Here is a 21936-nt window from a genome sequence, read left to right as displayed (position 1 = left end):
TTCCACTAGTCACCTGCAGCCTTCAGACCTTGGCATTATTCATTGTATGAAAGTGAAGTACAGGAAGGTCCTGATTCAAAGAGCTATTTCTTTCCTTAAAAGAAATGAGGAAATGAAATTGAATATACTCCAAGTAATGCATATGTTTGTAGAAGCATGGCAACTAGTCACAATGGGCTGTATTCAAAACTGCTTTGGCCATGCAGGTTTTTGTGCCAGTTCAGAAGTTTTTAATGAAGATCACACTACTGATGACATTGGGGAATATTGGGGGGTTGTATCAAAGGATTAGTCCCACAGCATTCAAAGAATTTGTTACTTGTGATGATACCTAACCTCAGCGCCACAGGTGGATGTTGGAGGCCTTTGTGGCGAAGCAAAAAGAAAAAGTACTGAAGATTAAGAAGACGACGATCCATCAGAACCAATTTTTGGGGCAGCAATGGAGGGACTGGATATTGTCTGCCGGTACTTCTCCTTCAGCGTTGGTGAAGACCTCAACATTCTCAACCAAATTGAGAGAAAACCTCTTTCCGTGAGGTATCTGGGCAAGAGGAAGCAAACTACTGTACTAGGCTATTTCAGGAAGTGAAGCTTATTCTTATTCTCATACTTATTCTCATGGTTCTCATGATTTGGTTTTCACAAATCTCTTGAAAATCATGTCAGGCCTCTTTTCCTTCAATTTAAAATCACAAGTCAATAATACCTGTTTCTCTTTTCCTTGCTGCAGGTTGTGCTCCCAATGGTCTATTAAGGAATTATTACGTCTGCTGTTTTGTAAATATTTAGTGTTATACTTGTGTTAATTTGAGTTTTTAGTATTTCTTAATATGTTCATTTTTAATTTCTTGACATTACATTAGTTAAAGACATAAATGTATTGTTTTTTTCATGTGGATATCAAATCCCCCTGAGATTCATTAAAAAGGGCTTCTACAGTAGTATATGGAACCCTGAACTACCTGTACATACATTCCAGTGTCCCTGAAAAGTATACAGTGAAACCTCGTTACTGCGTTCCTCATTAACATGTTTACCAGCTTATCCTGTCGTAAATTCGAAGTCTAGATTCTCGTCGCATGAAATCTATATAAAAATACCTTACTTATCACGTCACGAATTTTCACTGTTACCACTTAGTACGATTACATTTTTCCTAGCCCTGAAAATGTTATTCATCCCTTATGGAAGGAATGTGATTTCAAACTCAGGTAAGAGCCCTCGCCGCAGTTGCGTGATAACGGGGAGAATGCCTTGAATTCTTGAACTTACCACCTTAAGGGAGCAAGCAATTAGCCTCAGAAATGCTGTTTTGCTTGCCGCTTAAGTCAAACTGCAATATAACACAGTGAGCCTGTTTGTGCTTGTATTTTGCATTCCATTTAGAAGTTAGAAATGTATTTCGTGTTTAGTTGTACAGTGAAAGGTACATAATCATGTGAGGTTGACCAGTGTAGTGCATATTATGGATACAGAAAAAGTCAGAAATTCCTTTCTAATGAAGACAAAATTTAGTCTGTAAGCTAGTCGACTAGCATCCAAGCGTGCATAATTGGCATGAATGTTGAAACTCGCACCTTCCAGTTTCGACTCATATCGGTCCTGCTCAGTCAAAGTTTTGTTTGATTCAAAATGGCAGCCAAAGTTGTTTTGTTGCAGTTGCACATGGCCGTGTAAACTTCCAATTTATTGTCTTAAGTGTGCGACCAGAAAAATGTCCAATTGGTCTGAATTAAAAGGCTTCTATTAATGTTTTAGGAAGACTGTGATCTGCAGTAACACTTTCATATATGGGACTCCTCCAAATGTTTTCATATTTGTTTGGTGTTTTTAACACTTTTTAGTGCCCTGTTAATTTATAAGCCCCAGCAGAATAAGTTTTCATATTTGTTCTAGTGTTTTTCACACCGTTTAATACTCTCTTCTCATAGAGATTTCACTGTATCCGCGGATATACAACGTAAATTCCCATTATGTCAGGAAAAATAGTGTTTCCATATCCCTGTTGGATAGTTTTTATTAGTGTATTCAGCTGTACGTTTTGTCGCTTAACACATTTGTTTTCCTTGTCCCCTGCAGAAACGTCTTAACAAGGTTTTACTGTATATGTATCATTCACTCATGCATATAATTTAGTTTTGTCTGTCTTAAACATTCCTTATATTATTTCATAATAACTGGTAACCTGTTTATCCAATTTTTAGGGACCCTGGATCCATCCTGAAATAGACAATCCAGAGTATGCACCAGATCCAGAATTGTATATGAAGAAAGAAATCTGTGCTATTGGTTTTGACTTGTGGCAAGTTAAGTCTGGAACAATCTTTGACAATGTTCTCATCACAGATGATCCTGCATATGCTAAACAAGTTGGTGAAGAAGTCTGGAGGCCACAGCATGTAAGTAAATGTTATATATAGTTAGGAAGCTGAAAAATTAGCATCTATTTTTTCCAAAATTAGCATCTTTTTTTTTTCTTTCAAAATTAGCATCTATTTACAAAGTTAAAATAATCGCATGGTATTATTAATTTTAACGATTCCAAGTTTATGAAGTGCAATTATTGTCCTTGGTTCAGACACAATACAAATTCATTGTTCAAACGAAAGCATTGTCAGTACTTCTGCATTACTTTTTTCAAATTGCACCGTCTGTAACCACTGTGTTGTAATGAGACAACACGCGCTCGCTATCTACATTGTTTCTTGGGGTCCACAACAACTCAAGACAGTATTTAGCAAATATGCTGAACTCTGTCTGAACTGTAGTTAATGCAAGCATGACATCACATTATTCACTTTCTTTCATCTGGGTTTGAATTGCATGTTTCAGAGAAGAGTAACCAGACCAGATATTGTTTCGTGAGAGAGTTACTCCAAACAATTTCTCAAGCTCATCTGATTTATCAGTGTTATTCAAAATTAAATTTTTTGGATACAAAGCTTGAGAAATTGACACAAGATGTTATGGTTGGGGTCTTTAGCATTCGATGTGGCTAGCTTGCACTGTGAAGAATGAGCAGCTTTGGCAAATGTGTCTACATGCAGTGTGCTATAGAGGAGTGAGCTTAATCAAAGCATCATTAGTTGCCGAAGAAAAATTTCCCTCACAAATTAAGGTAAAACTGGCGTCAAGGTTATGCAGTTTCGGGTAAAGGAGATGAAAGGTAGGATACAGAGACCCTTCAAGTTCAGTAAGGAGGTCAACCAATCCAGCTGCATGATCTGTGACAAAAACCATGTGGGAGTGGAGCCTATTCACTTCTCAGTCACTCAGTTCAATCAGGTACTTAATACCACAGTTGTTGATGTCTTTCATGTCAGACATCTTGAAAAATGTAACATCAGTAAATTAAGCACTCAACTAGAAGACAGCCTGAAACCAGCTATTCCATCGGGTTATGATAGGTGCAGGAAAAAGCTTTGCTTCCTTTGAAGCACCCTACTTCGATGTTAAGAATTGTAAATAATTATATTTTTGCCTTCTTGTGTTCAAAAATGTAGACTTTACCATCGCAACCAATCACTGCAACCCAACTATTGCCAACCAAGCCGATCTTATGTGCCCGGCACTGTACATGGATGCATTAAATAATCCCCTATGACCACACTTAATGTTTCATAACACCGGGTCATGTACGGGGGCACTGTCATCACTAACAAACAATTTAACTGCATCATATGGTACACTATAACTGCGCAGAGTTCTAAAACAGTACAAGAGCAGTTTGTAGCATTTCCTGCATCAAGATAGTTCACAGAAACAACATGCAGCTCTCTTTTCGATCCAGCTGGGACTTGGAATATGATGATAAAAACACGACGACCCATTCTATCTGTAGTTTCATCACAGAGTATGTTGATGTTCTTCCCCACTGTTCATTTTTGGTGGTCAGATGCAACTTCTAGAAAAGAAGAAAGACCTCAAATTATAACAAAATAATTTAAAATTACTGGATCAATTGGGTACAGGTAAGATACTTCGATATGGAAATCACACTCAAATTCGGTATCCTTCAATTTTGCGCATGGTTTAGATGTTGTAATACATAAACCGTACCCGATCAATGAAATCGAAACTTACCCGGTAAATATACTTCACGTAGAGTTCTCACACGTGGCAGCTCTTCATTTGAAAACTCAGTAATCCAGGCTCTTAGCTCTTTGCTTTCCAGCTTTTCCAGAGGTATATTATTTTGCTTTGGCAAATACTTCAACTCTGCGTTTCGAGAAGTTATCTCTGGAAATTTTTTGTCTTTTACAACTATCTAACTGTGTAAGCACAGAAGATTGCTTTCTTTGAGACGTACTAACAGCAGGGATTGAACTTTCGTTATCGCGTCGCTTATCCACGTGTTTTTCAGATTTAACATGTTTCATAATGCTATCCTTTTTTTCCCACCCAACTCGGCAATTACAGTACTTGCAAAACACTGTCGCTGAATCTGTGGCATATAAACCAGCCTTTGCATATTTCTGAGCCCTTTCGTGTGCAGTTTTTGTCATGCGCCTCATAACCTAAACAATCGCTTGACTTTCTACTCTTCACTAGTTTCAATTTTGAACAACAGGAAAACAACGCTGCATCTATCTCGTTATTTCCGTGACACTATTTACATTTCAATAATAATCTATACAGATATTATTCCCCTGTATTATCACGCTCAGTGTAGAGCCGGCACCTATGTACAACATAGCCGAAAACGCACGGTTTTGGCTGAAACTTCAACACGACAAAAACTGCGCGTTCTATATGTGAGTGACGTACTGTGTTAATATTTTTATTGAACTTACATCTATCAACATGCTGCGATGTAGATGCAAGAACAATCCAGGTACATTCTGCTATGTATTGGAAGTTTCGAGCCGATGAGACAGCGGCGCAATATAACAGAGTTCGTGAGAAATGCCTACTTTGGCTTGGAGACCAAGACAAGCCATGGGCACCACATACGGCATGTAGAACAGTTACGACAGTGGGTGAACTGTAAGCGAACTACGTTGCCATTCGGTATTCCAATGGTGTGGCGAGAACCCCCAGACCACAATACTCACTGGTACTTATGTTCTGTGAATGTGAAGGGATTTAACAGCAACAATGGTAACATTGTGAATCCAGGCAATATTCAATCTGCAATTTTACCCGTTCCTCATGGCCCTGATACACCAGTACCACAGCGTCCGGGACATTTACAGGATTGTCCCTCTTCTGACGCAGAAATGGCGGGCACTAACTCTGTGGTTTCTCCCCTGAATGCGTTGGAAAATAAACCGAGACTGTTTGAGCAAAGTGCATTAAATGACTTTGTTCGAGATTTTGGCTTTACAAAGGAATCTGCAGAGTTACTCGGGGTCTAGACTTCGTGAAAGGAAGATTTTGGCACCAGGCACTACGTACTATTGGTACAGACATCGGAAAATTTATACCCTTCTTTTCTGAAGAGGGAGCCTTGGTTTACTGCAACAACATTCCGGAGGTTATCTTAAAACTAGGAGCCACGAACCTACTACGCTGTCGAAGCAGGGGGAGAGGTGATACTCCCACGTGCCGCGTCCCAGGTGGCGGATAGGGGGGTCCTAACCGGCTTGCTGGCAGACTTTAGGGAAATAAAATACTTCTCACGGACCAAACACACTACCCCCTGTGGGTGGAGGACGCAGATGAAGAACACACCCACGGTATACCCTGCCTGCCGTAAGAGGCGACTAAAAGGGGCCCAAGGGGCTCTCAACCTGGGAGTGTGGATTGGCGACCACGGGGCCCGTAGCTCAGTCTTGACATTGCTTCCACTTACTTGTGCCAGACTCCTAACTTTCATCTATCCTGTCCGACCTCCCTTGGTCAACTCTTGTTCTTTTCCGACCCCGACGGTATTAGAGCATGATATAAAGAAAGTCTAATAAGAAGCTGATAGACTATGGTATTAGAGCATTCGAGGCCTAGGGAGTCTTTCATTTTCACGCCCTTCGTGGCCCTTGCATTTCTTCGTCCGTTACTTCATCTTTCGAAGTGTCGGATCCCTTCTTTCTTCTTCTTTTCTCTCTCTTTACCCCCTGTGGGTGGGGGACACAGGCGAATAATACACCCACTGTATCCCCTGCCTGTCGTGAGAGGCGACTAAAAGGGGCGACCAAGGGATGATTGAATTAGAACCATGAAACTACTTTTGATTCGTACCATCACGCGGGGAACACCATGGGTTGTCTGTACTTGCGAATAGTACCACTATATTAGGTACGGAATAAGTTTGTGATTAGTAGCAGCAAAGAGGCTGATCTGTGGGTTTCCGGTACCTGTGCATCGTACCCATGTGAGCAGCACCGCGGGTCTGGGCGTTGCCTGTGAGTTCTAGCACTAAATGAGCGACACCGTGGGTCTGCGTTGCCTGTGATTAGTACTCACTATGTGAGGAACACCCCGGGAATACCGGCACCCGTGACTAGTACACCTAGGTGAGGAACCTCATCGGTTTGCGTTGGCTATGAGTGGCGCCATTGTGTGAGAAACACCATAGGTCTGCGTTACCTGTACGAAGTACAATACTTGTGAGTAGTACCATCTTGTGTGGAACACCGTGAGTCTTTGCTACTTTTGATTAGTACCCCAACATGACAAATACCATGGTTCTACTTTACTCGCGACATGTACCATTCTGTGGGGCCTTAGACATGGATTTTGGACCCCTTTACACATCAAGCATCCTCGATTCAGGATTATGCTTTACAAGTGGTCCCTTGGTCAGTAATCTTTTTTTGCATCGGATCCACCGGTTTTTTTTTAATTGATTTTTTTGGGTTCATGTCCATCCATTCATTCTTCATGACCTTTTCTTATTTTGGTCAGTGGATGATTTTGAATTTTTTGTTGCCATTTCATATTGTAGCATTAGGGGCCGATGACCGTGATGTTAGGCCCCTTTAAACTACAAGAATCATCATCATCAAAACTAGGAGCACCACAGTATGACCTTATTGACTGGTGACTTTTCATCAATGCCTCCAAGCGTAGTTTGAAGTGCGTCCTTCTTCACAATGAAAACAAACGTGCATCACTTCCCGTTGCTCATTCAGTTATTATGCGAGAAACATATGGAAATCTTGAAATGCTGTTGTGTAAACTGAAGTACCAGGAACACAAGTGGCAAGTTTGTGGTGATTTCAAAGTGATATGTATTCTGTTCAGTTTACAAGGAGGTTACCCAAAGCACCCCTGCTTTCCGTGCGAGTGGGATAGTCTAGCAAGGTTACATCACTGGACTAAAAAAGGATGGCCATATTGTGACTACTCCTACCACTACTATTACTATTAATTTCCTTTACAAACATAATATGAATTGGTTGAGTGCCAGTTGCTATAATAAGCAACAAAATTCCGAGAGCATGCCTCTTATCTCAATTATATCAAGGCGTGAGGTGATAAACTCACACATCTGGCAATATACAGGAATATGGATCAGGACAATTGTTGTAAATTAAGATTGCATTTCCACAATTGAGGATTGTACTTGGAAATGGAATCACTTGATTATTTTAAAAAACTGAATTTATGACTATACATTACAATGACCTAGCAAAACAATACGTTAAATTGTATAAGATCCACCTTTTCAATACAAGATGTGTTGTTGTTTAAAATTACAACCTCATATATTTATGGACCGGTTTCAACATCCATGGACGTCGTCATCAGCCAATTAGGGTCATTATACAAAGATACACATTAAAGTTAAAACACAAAAAATTGACCATAATTCAAAACTGTCTATAACAAGTTAATATACAAAGCATATTTATGCTAAATGTCCAGGTTTGAATATGTAATTGGACAACTTGTTAATAAAAAACTGAAGCTGAGAAGCTTCGAAAAAAAAAAACAGGTTTGAAGTCTTTGACAATCTTAATATTTATAGATTTGGGTGCTTTGTGCTGCATTGGCAGCCAACGTATGTAGAGAAATGTATGCTGAGTGCGATGCGGTAATGTTAAATACAGTAGAAGTTCGCTATAGCGAGTACGGCATATAACGAGAACTCTGTTATACCGACAACTTTTTTCTGTCCCTTCAAAATTCCTATATTAAACTGTGTATCGTCCTTCGGGTACAGCGAGAACCCTATCACTGGCGCATCCGTTATTGCGAGCGATTAAGCTCGCACGATTTTTTCCGTTACCGATATTTATGCACCCCAGCGATGATATTGCATGCGATCGATTACCTTCGGCATTGTTTCCTCGCTATGTGCACTAGCAATTTCTCTCGTCGACATTCGAAGGCGATGTCGGAGTCGATTAGTAATATCCGTCGACAGCTGTTCCGTAAAGAAAATTCGAAATGAAAGAGAACATTTTCGTTATAAATGTGTAAATAACCTGTCCAATAACGGTCGTTAACTCATTAAAAATTAAGGCTGACTAAACGACCGCTTAATTTTGAGGCTAAATACTGCAATTAAGTAAAAATGGGATACCCTCCAGATATGGCAGAGTGCTTAATTGATTTCATAGGTTAGTTTGTATTTTGTCGTGTCTGGTTAAATTACGGAAAGGCTATTATGAAAATTTATAGCGAGAAAGGTATAATTTCTCTACCGGCGCTTGAAGTGTGTTTTCATCATACGTATAGTACGGTTAAGTTAGGATACGTGACTCTGTTTGAATAAGAAAACTGAAACGTTTGCAACAAAATGCGATCGATCATCTTCGGTACGGTATAGTTTTCTCACTTTGTGCATTTGCGAGCTCTCTCGTTGACATTCAAAGGCAATGTTGGAGTTGATTAGTAATATCCATCGACTGCTGTTCTCTGAAGAAAATTCGAAATGAATGAGTATAACACGTTTCCGTAATAAATGCGTAAATAACGTGGCCGATAGCAGTTGTTAACTCGTAAAAATAAAGACTGAATAAACGATATCTTAATTTTAGTGTTATATACGGAAATTGCGTAAGAATGTCATACACCTCAAGATATGGCAGAGTACATCACTGATTTCAGAGGATATTTCATATCTTCTCGCGTCTAGTTACGGCTATGTACATGTAAATTTTTCGTGAGGAGGTTAATTCTCTACATGCATTTAAAATATGTTTTTATGATAGGCTACATATACAGTTAGGTTAGGTGACGCTGTTTGAAGAAGAAAGCTGAGGTGTTTGCCACAGAAATCTCTGGAGTGATATCGTATTTCTCCGAATCCAAGACTTTTTTTTCTCAGAATCTCATGCGAAAACTCAAGGGTTGTTGCATTCGCAGCCTAACAGTAAGTTAATGGATACCACTGGCAACTACCGCGGTAACCACGCTGTTTCTTTTCACACGCGCACAGAACTCATTGATAATAAACGACCGCCTCTTTACTACACATCGCTACCGGTTGTACAGTGTACAGTGCCTGTGTGTTTCTCAAATCTGCAGAATGGCATCAAAACATGCGACCCTTCGAATTCTTAGAAAAGCCATGGCTACTCAGTGGCAGAGTCATAACGTGTCTATTGTACTTGACGCTTCATAAAATTAAGGTTTATAGACAGCAGGAATATTTTCGTGATGGATAGTCGTATTGTAAAGATACGTGGAAAAGGTATTGCCGGCAAATTTTCAACGGGTTCTAGTCGATATTATGATGCCAATTTTAAGTTAATGTTTATTAAACACTCGGAAATGTAGAATAATTGTGCAGCTGCAAGAAAATACGGCATAGGCCTAACTAAAGCCAATATTTGGCATTAGCGTGAAGACAGAGCTAAAACAATGCGTACTGTACAAAAAATGCATTCAGTGGTCCGCAACAATGACGTTTTAAAGAAGTCAATGATGAAATTGTGAGGTATGTGCACGAAAAACACAAGGGCGGTTGCCCATACCGTGGCGCAATGAACTCGTTCTTTGACTTTCAACGTTCGTGATTAGGCCTATACATCGCTAGCTGTTGAATTTGGCCGCACCCGACAAGCGAGACGTGCGTGTAGCGGTAGTCGGTTATAGCTGACGCTGCGTAAAAGTAACAGTTTTATAGACAGCAAGAATAATTTCCTGATGGATCGTTGTATTGTAGAGACGCATGGAATAGGTATTGCAGGAAGATTTTCGAGTTCTCTTCGGTATTATGATGCCAATGTTTAAGTTAATGGTCCTTTAACCCGCGGAAATAAAGAATAATTGTGCAGCCGCAAAAAAAATGAAATACGGCGTGACGAAAGTCAATGTTCAGCGTCTAAAAATAGTCTAAAAATGCATAGGCCTGTATGATTTTACAAACTTCTTTTTGCGCCTGATTTAAATTTTTTAAAAGGAAAAAGTGAGGTTCATCTTGGATTCGGAGAAATACGGAACTATATTTTTTCAGAATGAAATTAAACATACACTTTCATGTAGTATTGGATTACGAAAAATAACAAACAAGTAAGCCGTAGTATGGATATCATCTGCAGAAACGCAAGTTTTGAACAAACTGATTGCCGTTTCGTACCGATTTTAAAGGGCATGAAGTGTTTTCCAACTTTTATACAAAAATCGGATATAACGACAATCCGTTATAGCGAGTAAATTTTTCGCTGTTATAAATTCTCGCTATAATGGACTTCTACTGTACCTTAAAAGAGTGTATGGTGTTCCTCTGTGAGCATAAAAATGTTACTAAGTCAATAGATAACCTTCTTCGTAAAATACAATGTTATGTCGTATTATACTGGAGCGAGTGGGTCTTGTGGCCGGAGCTGTATGTTGAAGATGTTAAAAGATTCTCTATCCAATGCGGGCCTGTAGTATGAAAGATAAAAATGAGTGAAACTCTGATAGTGGAAATGGGGCAAGAAAGTAAAACTTTTTGAAGAGACTCACCTCGGTTGGCTGGTTGTGTGTGCTGCGGAGTTGAAGAGGAACTGGCAAGGAAGTCGCGTGGACCAACTGAGGAAGGAAGGGGAGAGAGGTGCGATAGACGAGGCGGGATCAGGGGGTTTTGGAGGTAGGAAGGGATATCGCGTCAAAGAGTTACTTCCTATCTGAAAGACTGAGCTATTTTCCAGAATTTTGAACGTATTAAACACTGCGATGAGGGCATCAAACAGGATTTTCGGTTTAACAGAGATGTCATTTAAATTAAAGTTTGAATTAAATAATTGGTCTAAGTGAATGTATCAGTTTTCAGCAAAATCTAAAAGAGGGCCCTTGCTAAATGTATGAAGGATCTCAATATCCTGGTCTATTCCAGTGTTGCCAACTTATAATTTCAAGATCCACTAAATACTACTAAAAATCCGCTAAAATTCCGCCAAGAAATCCTATCTCAAATAATGAGTAATAAAAATGAGCAATAATAAAAATACCGACCTATATTTTTCGTGGGCTTAGATGTTTCTCGAAAGTCTAAATTAATTCGTCACATCAAACCCCGAGAAAGTGTTGAGGGAAATTTTCGAGATATTAAGGAAGGTAAATGGGTAGGCCAGTTTCAATGCCATAGGATATTTGCAGCTTTTATACATATAAAATATTGTTGTATGCAGAACATTTTTATTGAAATAGAGGTCCATCACTGGCTTCTTCCTCTTAGGGTTCTTCCCTGGTGGCCTGAACACTGCATTATTTTTATTTCCGTAGATTGTTTTATCCCCTGTACTGTTCGCAGGCCGATACCACACACGAGTGCTTTCTTCTTTTGAGGCATGGCAACACGGTGTTCCTCACCATACCCACCTGCTACTGCATGCTTACAAAATACAAATACACTCTAAATACTATTTCCCTTGCCTGTCGATGCAATACTTGTCTTTTTGCTCTTCCTGGATCCATCATACACATGTAAATAATTCCCTAAATCCGTTGGTTATAATATTTACAAATAAAACTCGAAACATTTACTCGTGACCCGCACAAACAGACACCTCTTACTGGAATGATTCTATTGGCTCAGCAAAAAACATGTCATACTATACAAAGCGCGCGAAAGTTACTGCGCAACCCTCTTCAAACCTCATTCCCGGCTGCATTCTACTTTAATGTGTATGTAAGATTGTCAGTACTATACTGATAAGCAAAATCGTATTTAATAGCAATATTTCCTGCTAGATTCGAGCTTGACGCAAATAAAACCCGCACCCCAATTTTTTAAAAAAATGTGCGGGGATTATTTGCGTAAATACGGTATGTTTATGTTAAACAGAATGATAAAAAAACATCAAGATACGTTATAACCATATTCACTTCAAATTCAGAGCATATCAATTGGTACTTCTTGTATTTTTTATTTGTTCTTTAAAAGTTATTTTTTAACATTGCAGAGTTAAAATACATGAATATTTACTTTTGTATAGCAAGGTGAGGTGAAAATGAAAGAAGCCCAGGATGAAGAGGAAAGGAAAAAGCGTGATGAAGAGGCAAAGTCTGAATCTAAAGATGATGAGGACGAGGATGAAGAGGATGAAGATGAAGATGATGCAGCTGATGCACCAGAAACAGGAGAGGAAGATGTAAGTATAGTATCATACTTTCAAATGGCCTGCTTCATTTGATAAGATAAGCCATTTTGGAGGGGAGGCAATATTGTATTTCCAAATAGAAACCTGCACCAGATACCATGGATACCGATTGTCCATTCCCGGAAAAAAAATGTTTTCCTTGATTATTCATTCAAATTACATGGTCCCACAATCATCCTAATTTAATCGTTTTAATAATCCCACATTATCCTTTCCTTAACAAACTATTTCCCACATCAACTGTTCTACAATAAATTCCCGACCAAACATTTTTCATGCGCAGAATGGAATATAATGCATTTGACAACTTTTGCAAATGAAAACTTGCATTTAAAACCATATTATGACTAAAAATACAGGTGAAAACTTTCGATGTATAAATAATTAAGATATTAAAAAGTTGTTTACAGTTCATTTACATTTAAAAGATATGTCAAATATAATGTACACGCTGCATGCCAGTGTTCAGTGTGTTAACTGTGGACATGTGGCGCTCGTTGATGCAGCGTGGGAGGTAGCATGGGTTACTTTGTGACCACTATTATTGAACTTACTCTAATAACAAAATTACTAATTTGTATGTATCATATATTGATGTATTAGATTCATTAACTCAAATATAAAAAATAAATGTATATATCCAATACTAATTAGCTTAACAGTACACAAGAACCTCGTTTATCTGGCCCTCATTAATCCGGATCGAAAATAAAATAAATTTTTACTTGTACAGTATTTCTTTTACGGTGCCGACTCTTCTTGAATGTCTTTTCCACCAAGGATAGTTAAGGACAGGAATTGGAAGTAATTCGTCCACGGACTATCACAGTTGCAGTCCCAGCGATCGTCTGGAATTGGGAATGGAAACCGTGGAAAACCATTCCCAGGACGGCTGAGGTGTGATTCGAACCCACACTCTTCCGAATGCAGCGCACTATTAATTCACTGATGGTGAATTCGAAAATGAAACCGGCGTTCCATCAGAAGAAACAATGACTCGTGGAGAGGCAACAATGCAGCTGGACAAACTGGTGGCCTATTTAGAATCCTTGACTGAAACCACACCAGCAGACCTGTTGTTAGTGAAACTTCTTTGTGATTGTGCTGCGCGCAAACACTATACAAATGTTAATTAGAAAAAACAAATTATTTTGGTGCATAAAACAGTCGTAATTTATTGTACGAAAAGTGTTCTTAAATTTTTTTGTACAGTTGAAAAAAAGTATTGCTGTACAACTTATGTTAATAGATTATATAACATGTACTGTATTTGTTTTTTGTGGATTATGCAGATTTTTGTTAATCCAGATCAGTTTGGGTACTAGTTAATCCGGATAAACGAGGTTTTTTTGTGTATGAATGTTTTAAAAGTAAAGCTTGTCATGCCCAGGAATAATCTTAAACACCTTATCTTGCTGAATTCAGCTGACAGGCTTAGATTCTGTTAACTACTGTTAGCAGTCTTTTAGACCCTGCTCTACCAGTCCCGTTTGTCGAAAGTACAGCAGCAGTTTATCCTGCAGTATATCCATGAGTGGTGGGGAGGGGCCCTTTCAAAATAATTTATTGGAAATAATTATCCTCTTCATGACAATCCATAAAATCCTGATAATTCGTTTGAGAGTATATCCTCTCTCTCAGTTTCCAGGTTTGTACAGTTTACGATAAGTTCCAACATAACATTTGTGAAAAAAAAATGCTCCAAGCTTCTTCAGGTGATGATGTACTTCTTGCTATGAGTATCACTCCCGATAAATGAGTGCGATGTTGTGGATTTGTGGACGCAAGTTTTTGGGAGGAGAAATTTTTGTCCATTTTGTAACACCCTTCTTTCCTATTATGGTTGAAAATCATTGAGTAAAGTAAACCATCACTAATATTAGCATTCTGTCCCATATCACAGTAGAGTCTACTGCTTCTAATTCATCCTCACTCTTGCTAAAACTTCTTCCTCTTCCACATACTGTAAAAGAGAGAACACCCTTGCCCCATGTTCTTCATAACTCATTTCAGCAATAAGGGATTGGCAGAATGAATTCCAAACATGATTACACAAGTAACTCAATGGGTATACTCAACTTTGCTGCTGCTGTATTTCCGACGAACAACACTGGTGGTGTGGGGTCTAAAAAGTTGCTTTATTACACTGCTTGACAATAATCCCTCTTTAAAAGAATCTACACCCTTCATTACAATGCCACTGACCTCAGAAAAAGAAAGGCAAGGAATGCAGGGAGAGGTATGTGGTAGCCAAAGTCTCTTAAAGTTTAAAAATAATAAGTGTAATCCAACAAAATACATTTGCGCAAGGTCACAAAAGACCCCGTGTCACCTTTCCCAGGTTAAGGCTGGAGCTTGCTCGTTGCTCTATACCTTCATCATGGTAGTGTGTGGCGTGCTGGTCTTGTGAATCACTCTCGATATATTCATATTCCATTTTCTCGGAATCGGGTGGAAGTTGTGCCTTGCGTTTTGAACCAGTGTAAATTTTCACCATGGCCTGCATGGAAATTGAAAGTCGATCAAATCTGTGGGAACAAGTTGACAAATGTCTCCTTGTTACATGAAAAAAACAGCTACACAAATATCATATTTACTCGTGTATTTTGTGCAATGTTTTCAGAGTTCAAGGCAAAAGTTGTAAACTCTTTGCAGTAAAAGAATAAAGTAGACATAACAAAGATTTTTTTATCAGTCCATGAGATCCACGTCTCCCTACTTGTTCTTTACATCAATATGAACCTAAATGAAAATTGACGGATATAAACATATGAATGTATTTGAGGTACGGTAACAAAATACATCATTGCTATAAAATATATTTGCCATAATTAATAAGTACGCCTACTTATGTGATATTTCATTAATCCAAACTTGCAAGAAGAGTTGATCGCACATTTTGCTGTCACTTGCATCACTAGAATCCTCTCCTAAATTTATAATTATTTGTTCAACTACAGTATCTGTGGGATTTTTCAGGTCCCACATTGTTTTCTCTTCGTGCTGGACATAGGTCATGATGTTTTAACGTTCCTCACAAAGTTTGCAAGAGGTGTAAAGGCTGGCAACATAAAGTTTGATCTGGCTCCACACCATTACTATTCAGGTTAACTTGTTGAGTGCAGAGTCGATTGTAGCACATTATTCCACTGGTGCCAGGCATGAATTTCAATAGTATTCCGCTGGTGCCACAGCAGTTGTACGCCTTGTAGGCTGTTTATATAATCTTGGGATATATTAATATGATACACTAAGTAAACTTTATCTCATATCACGGTCATATGTGACACCATATGGTGTCACATCAGCTTTTACAAAACATCAAATATAGCCTGACGCCATATGGTGTCATTTTTTAAAAATGTTTTCTATGGAATTTACAACACAAATTTCAAATATGTCAAATTTATGTGCTCAAACTAACAAATATTTATGAAAACCTACTGAAATGCAAAACAAGTACCTATATTACATATTATTACCTCCCCGTGGGTGGGGGATGCAGATGAATACACCCCCGGTATACCCTGCCTGTCGTAAGAGGCGACCTAGGTGCCGACTTGAATTGTGGTTTGGTACCATGTGTTGGACCTCCTGTCTGTGGGTGGGAAGGGTTGAATACAGCCACAGGTAATCCCTGCATGTCGTACATATTTTTTTGAGGGTTAGTTGTAGACCGATGCAAATTCTTGATGTGCGTGTTCCTGTGTCTGAAGAAGTATAAATTTGAAGATTTAGATGCTCCTGGCTTGTATATTGGAATATTTTTCTGTGGCCCTACACAAGGACCCCAGTCATCATCGTTCACATGATTGTGTTCACCATTTACACCACCGTCCCAGTCTATAATATCACTATCAATATAGTCATAGTCTTCCGCATCACTCAATACATTCACAATTAAGTATTTAATTTATTTTCCACCTAGTCGATACAATGATTGCTTAAGGCAATTTTTAATGGTCAAAAGTGGTACATGTTTCGTATATTATCAACATCTTCAGCCACATAACACTGTTTAGATGAAAAATATATAAAATTGACAAAGTAATGCTTTAGAGGAAGTGTCCTTAAAATTAACATAAGATTGACAAGATTAAAACAAACAAATAACTCAAGAGAAAATATATAAATTATTTCTACAATAGAAAGCAGTCGTCAAGGAAACACTTGTACAATATTCCATAGAGAAATTGTCCTAATAAATATTCTTTTCTTAATAATTCATGAAAAAACATCAATTTATAAATTAAAAATTATACAATTTATAAGTAATTATCGAAATGAAGAAATCCTGATAACACAGTGCGGCTCTTATATATGAAGCTGATTTTATGTAATCACTCAATACATCCGTCATGCTGTCAGTGCCCTGATCGTCAATAGCGTTATATTCACGGTCATCAACACTTGCATCTTTCTCTGTATCAGAATCCATCAGTAATTCACAAATATCCAATTCACTAACTCTCTTCTTGGTAAGTTGCTTACCATTTCCACCAAGAATATTACCATTATCTTCCATTTCTTTATATTTTTGCACAACTATACAAACCGAATGATAGTTCGCATGTAAATGAGGAAAATCCAATGCCTGGCACGCTTTCACTTGCAAGAATGACCACTGGCAGTCAGTGATTTTGGAAGAATATTTTGGCACCATACGGTGGCACAGAGTAGCAATACATACCTAGAATAGACCCTGTAGTTCGCTCTTCACGTAATACTAATTTTACACGCATAGATGTCACAGCTGAGTTTCTACAGCACATCGTCTGAAAGTCAGCTGTGCCACCATATGGCGTCACGCCAACTCTGATTTCAAGGCCTGTGTGCCACCATATGGCGTCACGCCAACTCTGATTTCAAGGCCCGTGTGCCACCATATGGCGTCACGCCGTCTCAAATTTGAAGACTAGCATAACACTTGTTCGGCTTGGTCATGTATTACGTATTTCTCAGAGGCCTGTAAGTCTTCACCAATTCCAGCAATTCGGTTTTAACAAGTTCTTCGCCACATGTTATGTTTTTACTTCTCAGCCTGCAAATTACTTCAGCTTTCCTTCAGGATTTGTTTGGCATATGTTCTAACTTCCCACTGTATTAAGAAACATTGTCCTAACAGAATACCAGTATCAGGCATACGCTTTGGTAATCTTTTTTTAGACTCAAGCACAAGATCACCACCCTCCACAAAACCATCATCACTTCCAATGTGCAATACTTATCAGTTACTTACCCCTGCCTGTTGGATTTTTTAGCCCTGTGCTTAAGAGAGGTAAATTTCATTGTGAATGGTCCGTATTGAACTGTGATTACAATTAAAATGAAAAATACAATAGTTCCACCTTTTCAATACAGATTCAAGTAAAGTAGGTTACTTTACAGAAGAAACATTTATTAGGAACTAGTTTCGACCCATTATCAGGGTCATCATCAGCCAAAAGCACAAGTTGCACAATGTATCAAATAATTCATAGAAATTGTAAAAAAAAAAAATTGCAAACACATAGTGGGTTTGACACTATAGAGATGAAGAAGAAATAGTCACAATTGTGGCAAAAGTTTCAGATAATGCATAGAATGCATAAATGAATGCACTTAGCTGTCGTTGAGGGAAGAACTCAAGATGATCAACTTGTATGTCGAAGAATCTTGAGACTTGTAGTTCTTTCGTTATGAAGCTCTGAGACCTCGCGCTGCGATGTGTTGGACGTATTGCATAACTTAATGGAGTTGTGTGTCACTCGTTAATGAAGTTCTAACAGCTGTATGTCATCAAAGGTAGTAGTGGTGTTAAGAAAACAATTTACGCACACGTGGTGAACGATGTGGAAAGATGGCACATAGATCTCATTCAGAGAGATTAAAGTCCTTAAAAAACAAAGTAAAAGTAGTGCGGAGCTGGCCCTGTGGTGTAGGGGTACCTTTGTAAAGTGAAAACCGTCAATACAGAATGATTCTAATATCTTGTAACAGGTGGGGAAGATCACTGGTCCCAATTAACACAAAAATTCAGTCTTCGGTGTAATCATTTACTGGAGCTTTATTTTTCATTTAAAGTGTGATATGTGAATTGTTTTGTAATAATTTTATCTAGTTCAATGGTTTGCATTTCTTTCATTTGGATTGGTTTCCATGTATTTCTTTTGATGGATAATATCTCTTTGTTTTAGGATCACGAGGATCATGACGAACTGTAGGAAGTACGTAAAAGCCAGCGCAAAGACTGTTGTTAAAAATTTTGTATCACCGCCTGACAGCTTGATGTGGCATGAAGGGCCCTAACATCGTGTTGTGTTGTGACTGAAAGTTCGTTTTCTTTAATTTTTGAAAGAAAGAGATCGTAGAATGACGTGAAAAGAAGTTGACTGACTTAAAAGTGAAACTTAATTCCATTGAAGATATGAACACTATGAGGAGTTTTAAATATTGTACTGCAATATACATGTTCTCTCCCAGTGTTGTTTATAGAATTGTACAAATAATTTGTTTATATTCCTGATATGAGTCATAAAGTCTTCTTATTGACCTACGGCAGGTATTTTGTTCAAAAGGGTTCTGTTTTGATGAAATTCAAAGTGTGAATGAATACGAGAGGTTCATGAAAAATGTAATTGCTGTAAATTATGATTTGTTAAGTCATGCAATCTTCAGTTGTTTGTTTTTTGTCTGGAAATATAGTTATTTTTTAAATGCTGAATTTTAATTATTTTATAAATTTGTTGCATATTTGGGGAAATTTTTAGTTCTTCACCAGATTATTTATTTTTGGGGCCAGGAAAAGGGGCACGGTGTGTCTTATACGTTTATTGCATTTATAGAATATGTATTGTAGTTATATTAACTGCCTTTCTAATGAAATGGTATTCTTTGTTTAAATCTAGCAGACACAGCGTCGAAGTGACTGTTAGAGGAATGTTTTTTGTACTTGTTGCAGAGTTCTTGATTTTTTAAATAATACATACTGCATATCAGGACAGAATTTTAATCTGAAATCCATTCCTGATATTTGGTGGTAATTTTTGCAGGAGGGTAACAGAGAGGAATTATGTGGTATAACTTGCACTACTTCCCAGTATTTTCAGACATAGTCTTTGAATACATACCTTCGTTATTTTTGAGTGTGCTTGGTAGAAAATGTGTGTTTGTACTTGATCTTCTGTTTGAGTGGACTTTCCTGTCATCTGTATTATGGTTGAATATTTCATATGTTTTCCAAGTTGAAGTGCATTTCAGAGAAGGATTAGGAACTTGTAATAATGATATTGCAAGTACATTTTGTTAAGTGGTACTGCCATATTTGTGAGACCACCACAATAAACAGAAAATAAAGAAACATGTGGCTTATCTTTTAATTATAGACTGATTGTGATATTGTTTTTAGATCAACTTCACCCTCGCCCACTTGTGTGGTCAGTGTTCCTTTCAACTACGGATTCAACTGTGTTGCTGTGATTTCACCTTTTCTTCCCCCCTGCTTTTATGATTTTAGCTGCAGGATAGTCTGAATCATAAATAAATACTATGCGATTTGAGATTTTGCAACCAATATGGCAGATTGGCAAATCAGATTTTACCCAGTGTGAAAAGATACCAAAAAAAAAGACATTAAAATTGGTATGAAATGATAATCAGTTGGCTTAAAACTTACATTTTCACAGATGGTTTCGATACTGCAGCTATTTGTTAGTCATTTTTGTAATTCCAATTCTATGTGCACATGGATGTATAATTTCATTCTAAAAAAATTTAATACCGTACTTCACCTCATAATCTTCGCACTTTTTATCCCAAAATTTTCAAAAAATAGTAGGGTGCGACCATTACCGGTATTAGTATTACTGAAAAAAAAACTAACAACTAAATTGTGTTTTATACAAGTTTAAGGTGCGCGTAATAATTGCGTACGTACAGCAAAATAATTAAAATGTTTAAAATCAAAATTCATAATTTATTTGCAACAGTTCGGCGAACGTTCCTCAGATCTTAAAATAAAAATGAACATATTACGTTGACTGTCATTAATTGGAGCATTAAATTAAAATACTGTAGAAGTACGCTATAGCGAGTACGGCATATAACGAGAACCCCATTATAACAATATTTTGCTGTCACTTCAAAATTTCTATATTAAACTGTGTATTATCCTTCAGTTATAGCGAGAGCCCTATCACTGACGCGTCCGGTATTATGAGTGATTTTTTCCGTTGCCAGTATTTATGCATCCGAGCGATTATGTTGCACAAGATCGATTGCTTTCGGTATCGTTCCCTCGCTATTTCCACTAGCGAGTTCTCTCGTCGATGGCGATGTCGGAGTCGAATGCCCGTCTACTTTTGTTGCGTAACGAAAATTCGAAATGAAGGAGGGCATATTTTGTAATAAATGCGTAAATAATGTGTCCGATAACAGTTGTTAACTCGTTTAAAATAAAGGCTGGCTAAACGATTGCTTAATTTTAATGCAATTAAGTAATAATGGGATACACTTAGAGATATGGCAGAGTGCATAATTCATTTCAGAGGTTAGTTTATATTTTCTCGTGTCTGGTTAAATTACGGAAAGGCTGTTATCGTGTAAAATTATAATTTCTCTACTGGCGCTTAAAGCGTGTTTTCTTCATACTTATACTATGGTTAAGTTAGGATAGGTGAAGCAGTTTGAATAAGAAAACTGGAACGTTTGCCACAAAATGCGATCGATCATCTTCGGTACAGTATAGTTTTCTCACTGTGCATTTGCGAGCTCGCTCGTAGACATTCAAAGACGATGTTGAAGTTGATTAGTAATATCCGTCAACTGCTGTTCTCTAAAGAAAATTCGAAGTGAAAGAGGATAACACATTTTCCTAATACATGCATAAATAAAGTGGCCAATAGCAGTTGTCAACTCTTTATAAATAAAGGCTGAAGTAAACGATCTCTTAATTTTGATGTTATATACTGAAATTGAGTAAGGATGTGATACACCTCAAGATATGGCACAGTACATCACTGATTTCAGAGGATAGTTCATATTTTCTCGCATCTAGTTAAATTTTGGAAAGGCTATTCACATGTAAATTTTTAGCAATGAAGTTATCATTTATCTACATGCGTTTCAAATATGTTCTCATGATACATATACGGTTAGGTTAGGTGATGCCATTTAAGGAAGAAAACTGAAATGTTTGCCACAGAAGCCTCTGGAGTGATACCGTATTCCTCCGAATCAAAGACTGTAACAGTTGATTGATTTTCGCGGCCAAAAAGATGCATAAAATGTGAACGTCGAAGTAGTAATAATAATAATAGTAAAACCAAGTAGTAAATAATATAATACTTCATAATATGACTAAGGAAATAGTTGTAAATAACACAGTGGCGGTGTATTGACATCAAAACATAGAAGCGTGACGAGTATCTTTTAAATACGCAAAATTAAAGCAAATATAGAAAACACAGGCCAAAAATGA

At 37.8% G+C, this 21936-nt stretch overlaps 1 protein-coding gene across 1 annotated transcript in view; it reads left to right on the top strand.

The window, feature by feature from the left end:
• The window catches only part of Calr (calreticulin), a 39875-nt gene extending 20693 nt beyond the window's left edge, over nt 1–19182 (top strand). Inside the window, exons 6-8 of the mRNA XM_067138122.2 lie at nt 2208–2402; nt 12315–12470; nt 18656–19182. Of these exons, the coding sequence (XP_066994223.2) occupies nt 2208–2402; nt 12315–12470; nt 18656–18682 (378 nt within the window). The 3' untranslated portion in view covers nt 18683–19182. The remainder of the gene's footprint in view (nt 1–2207; nt 2403–12314; nt 12471–18655) is intronic.
• The last annotated feature ends 2754 nt before the right edge of the window (nt 19183–21936 follow it).

The sequence above is a fragment of the Anabrus simplex genome, chromosome 1 (assembly GCF_040414725.1).
Source record: "Anabrus simplex isolate iqAnaSimp1 chromosome 1, ASM4041472v1, whole genome shotgun sequence".
NCBI classification, from domain to species: Eukaryota; Metazoa; Arthropoda; class Insecta; order Orthoptera; family Tettigoniidae; genus Anabrus; species Anabrus simplex.
The sequence above is the reverse complement of the archived record's forward strand: the minus strand, read 5'-3'. Positions and strand labels throughout refer to the sequence as shown.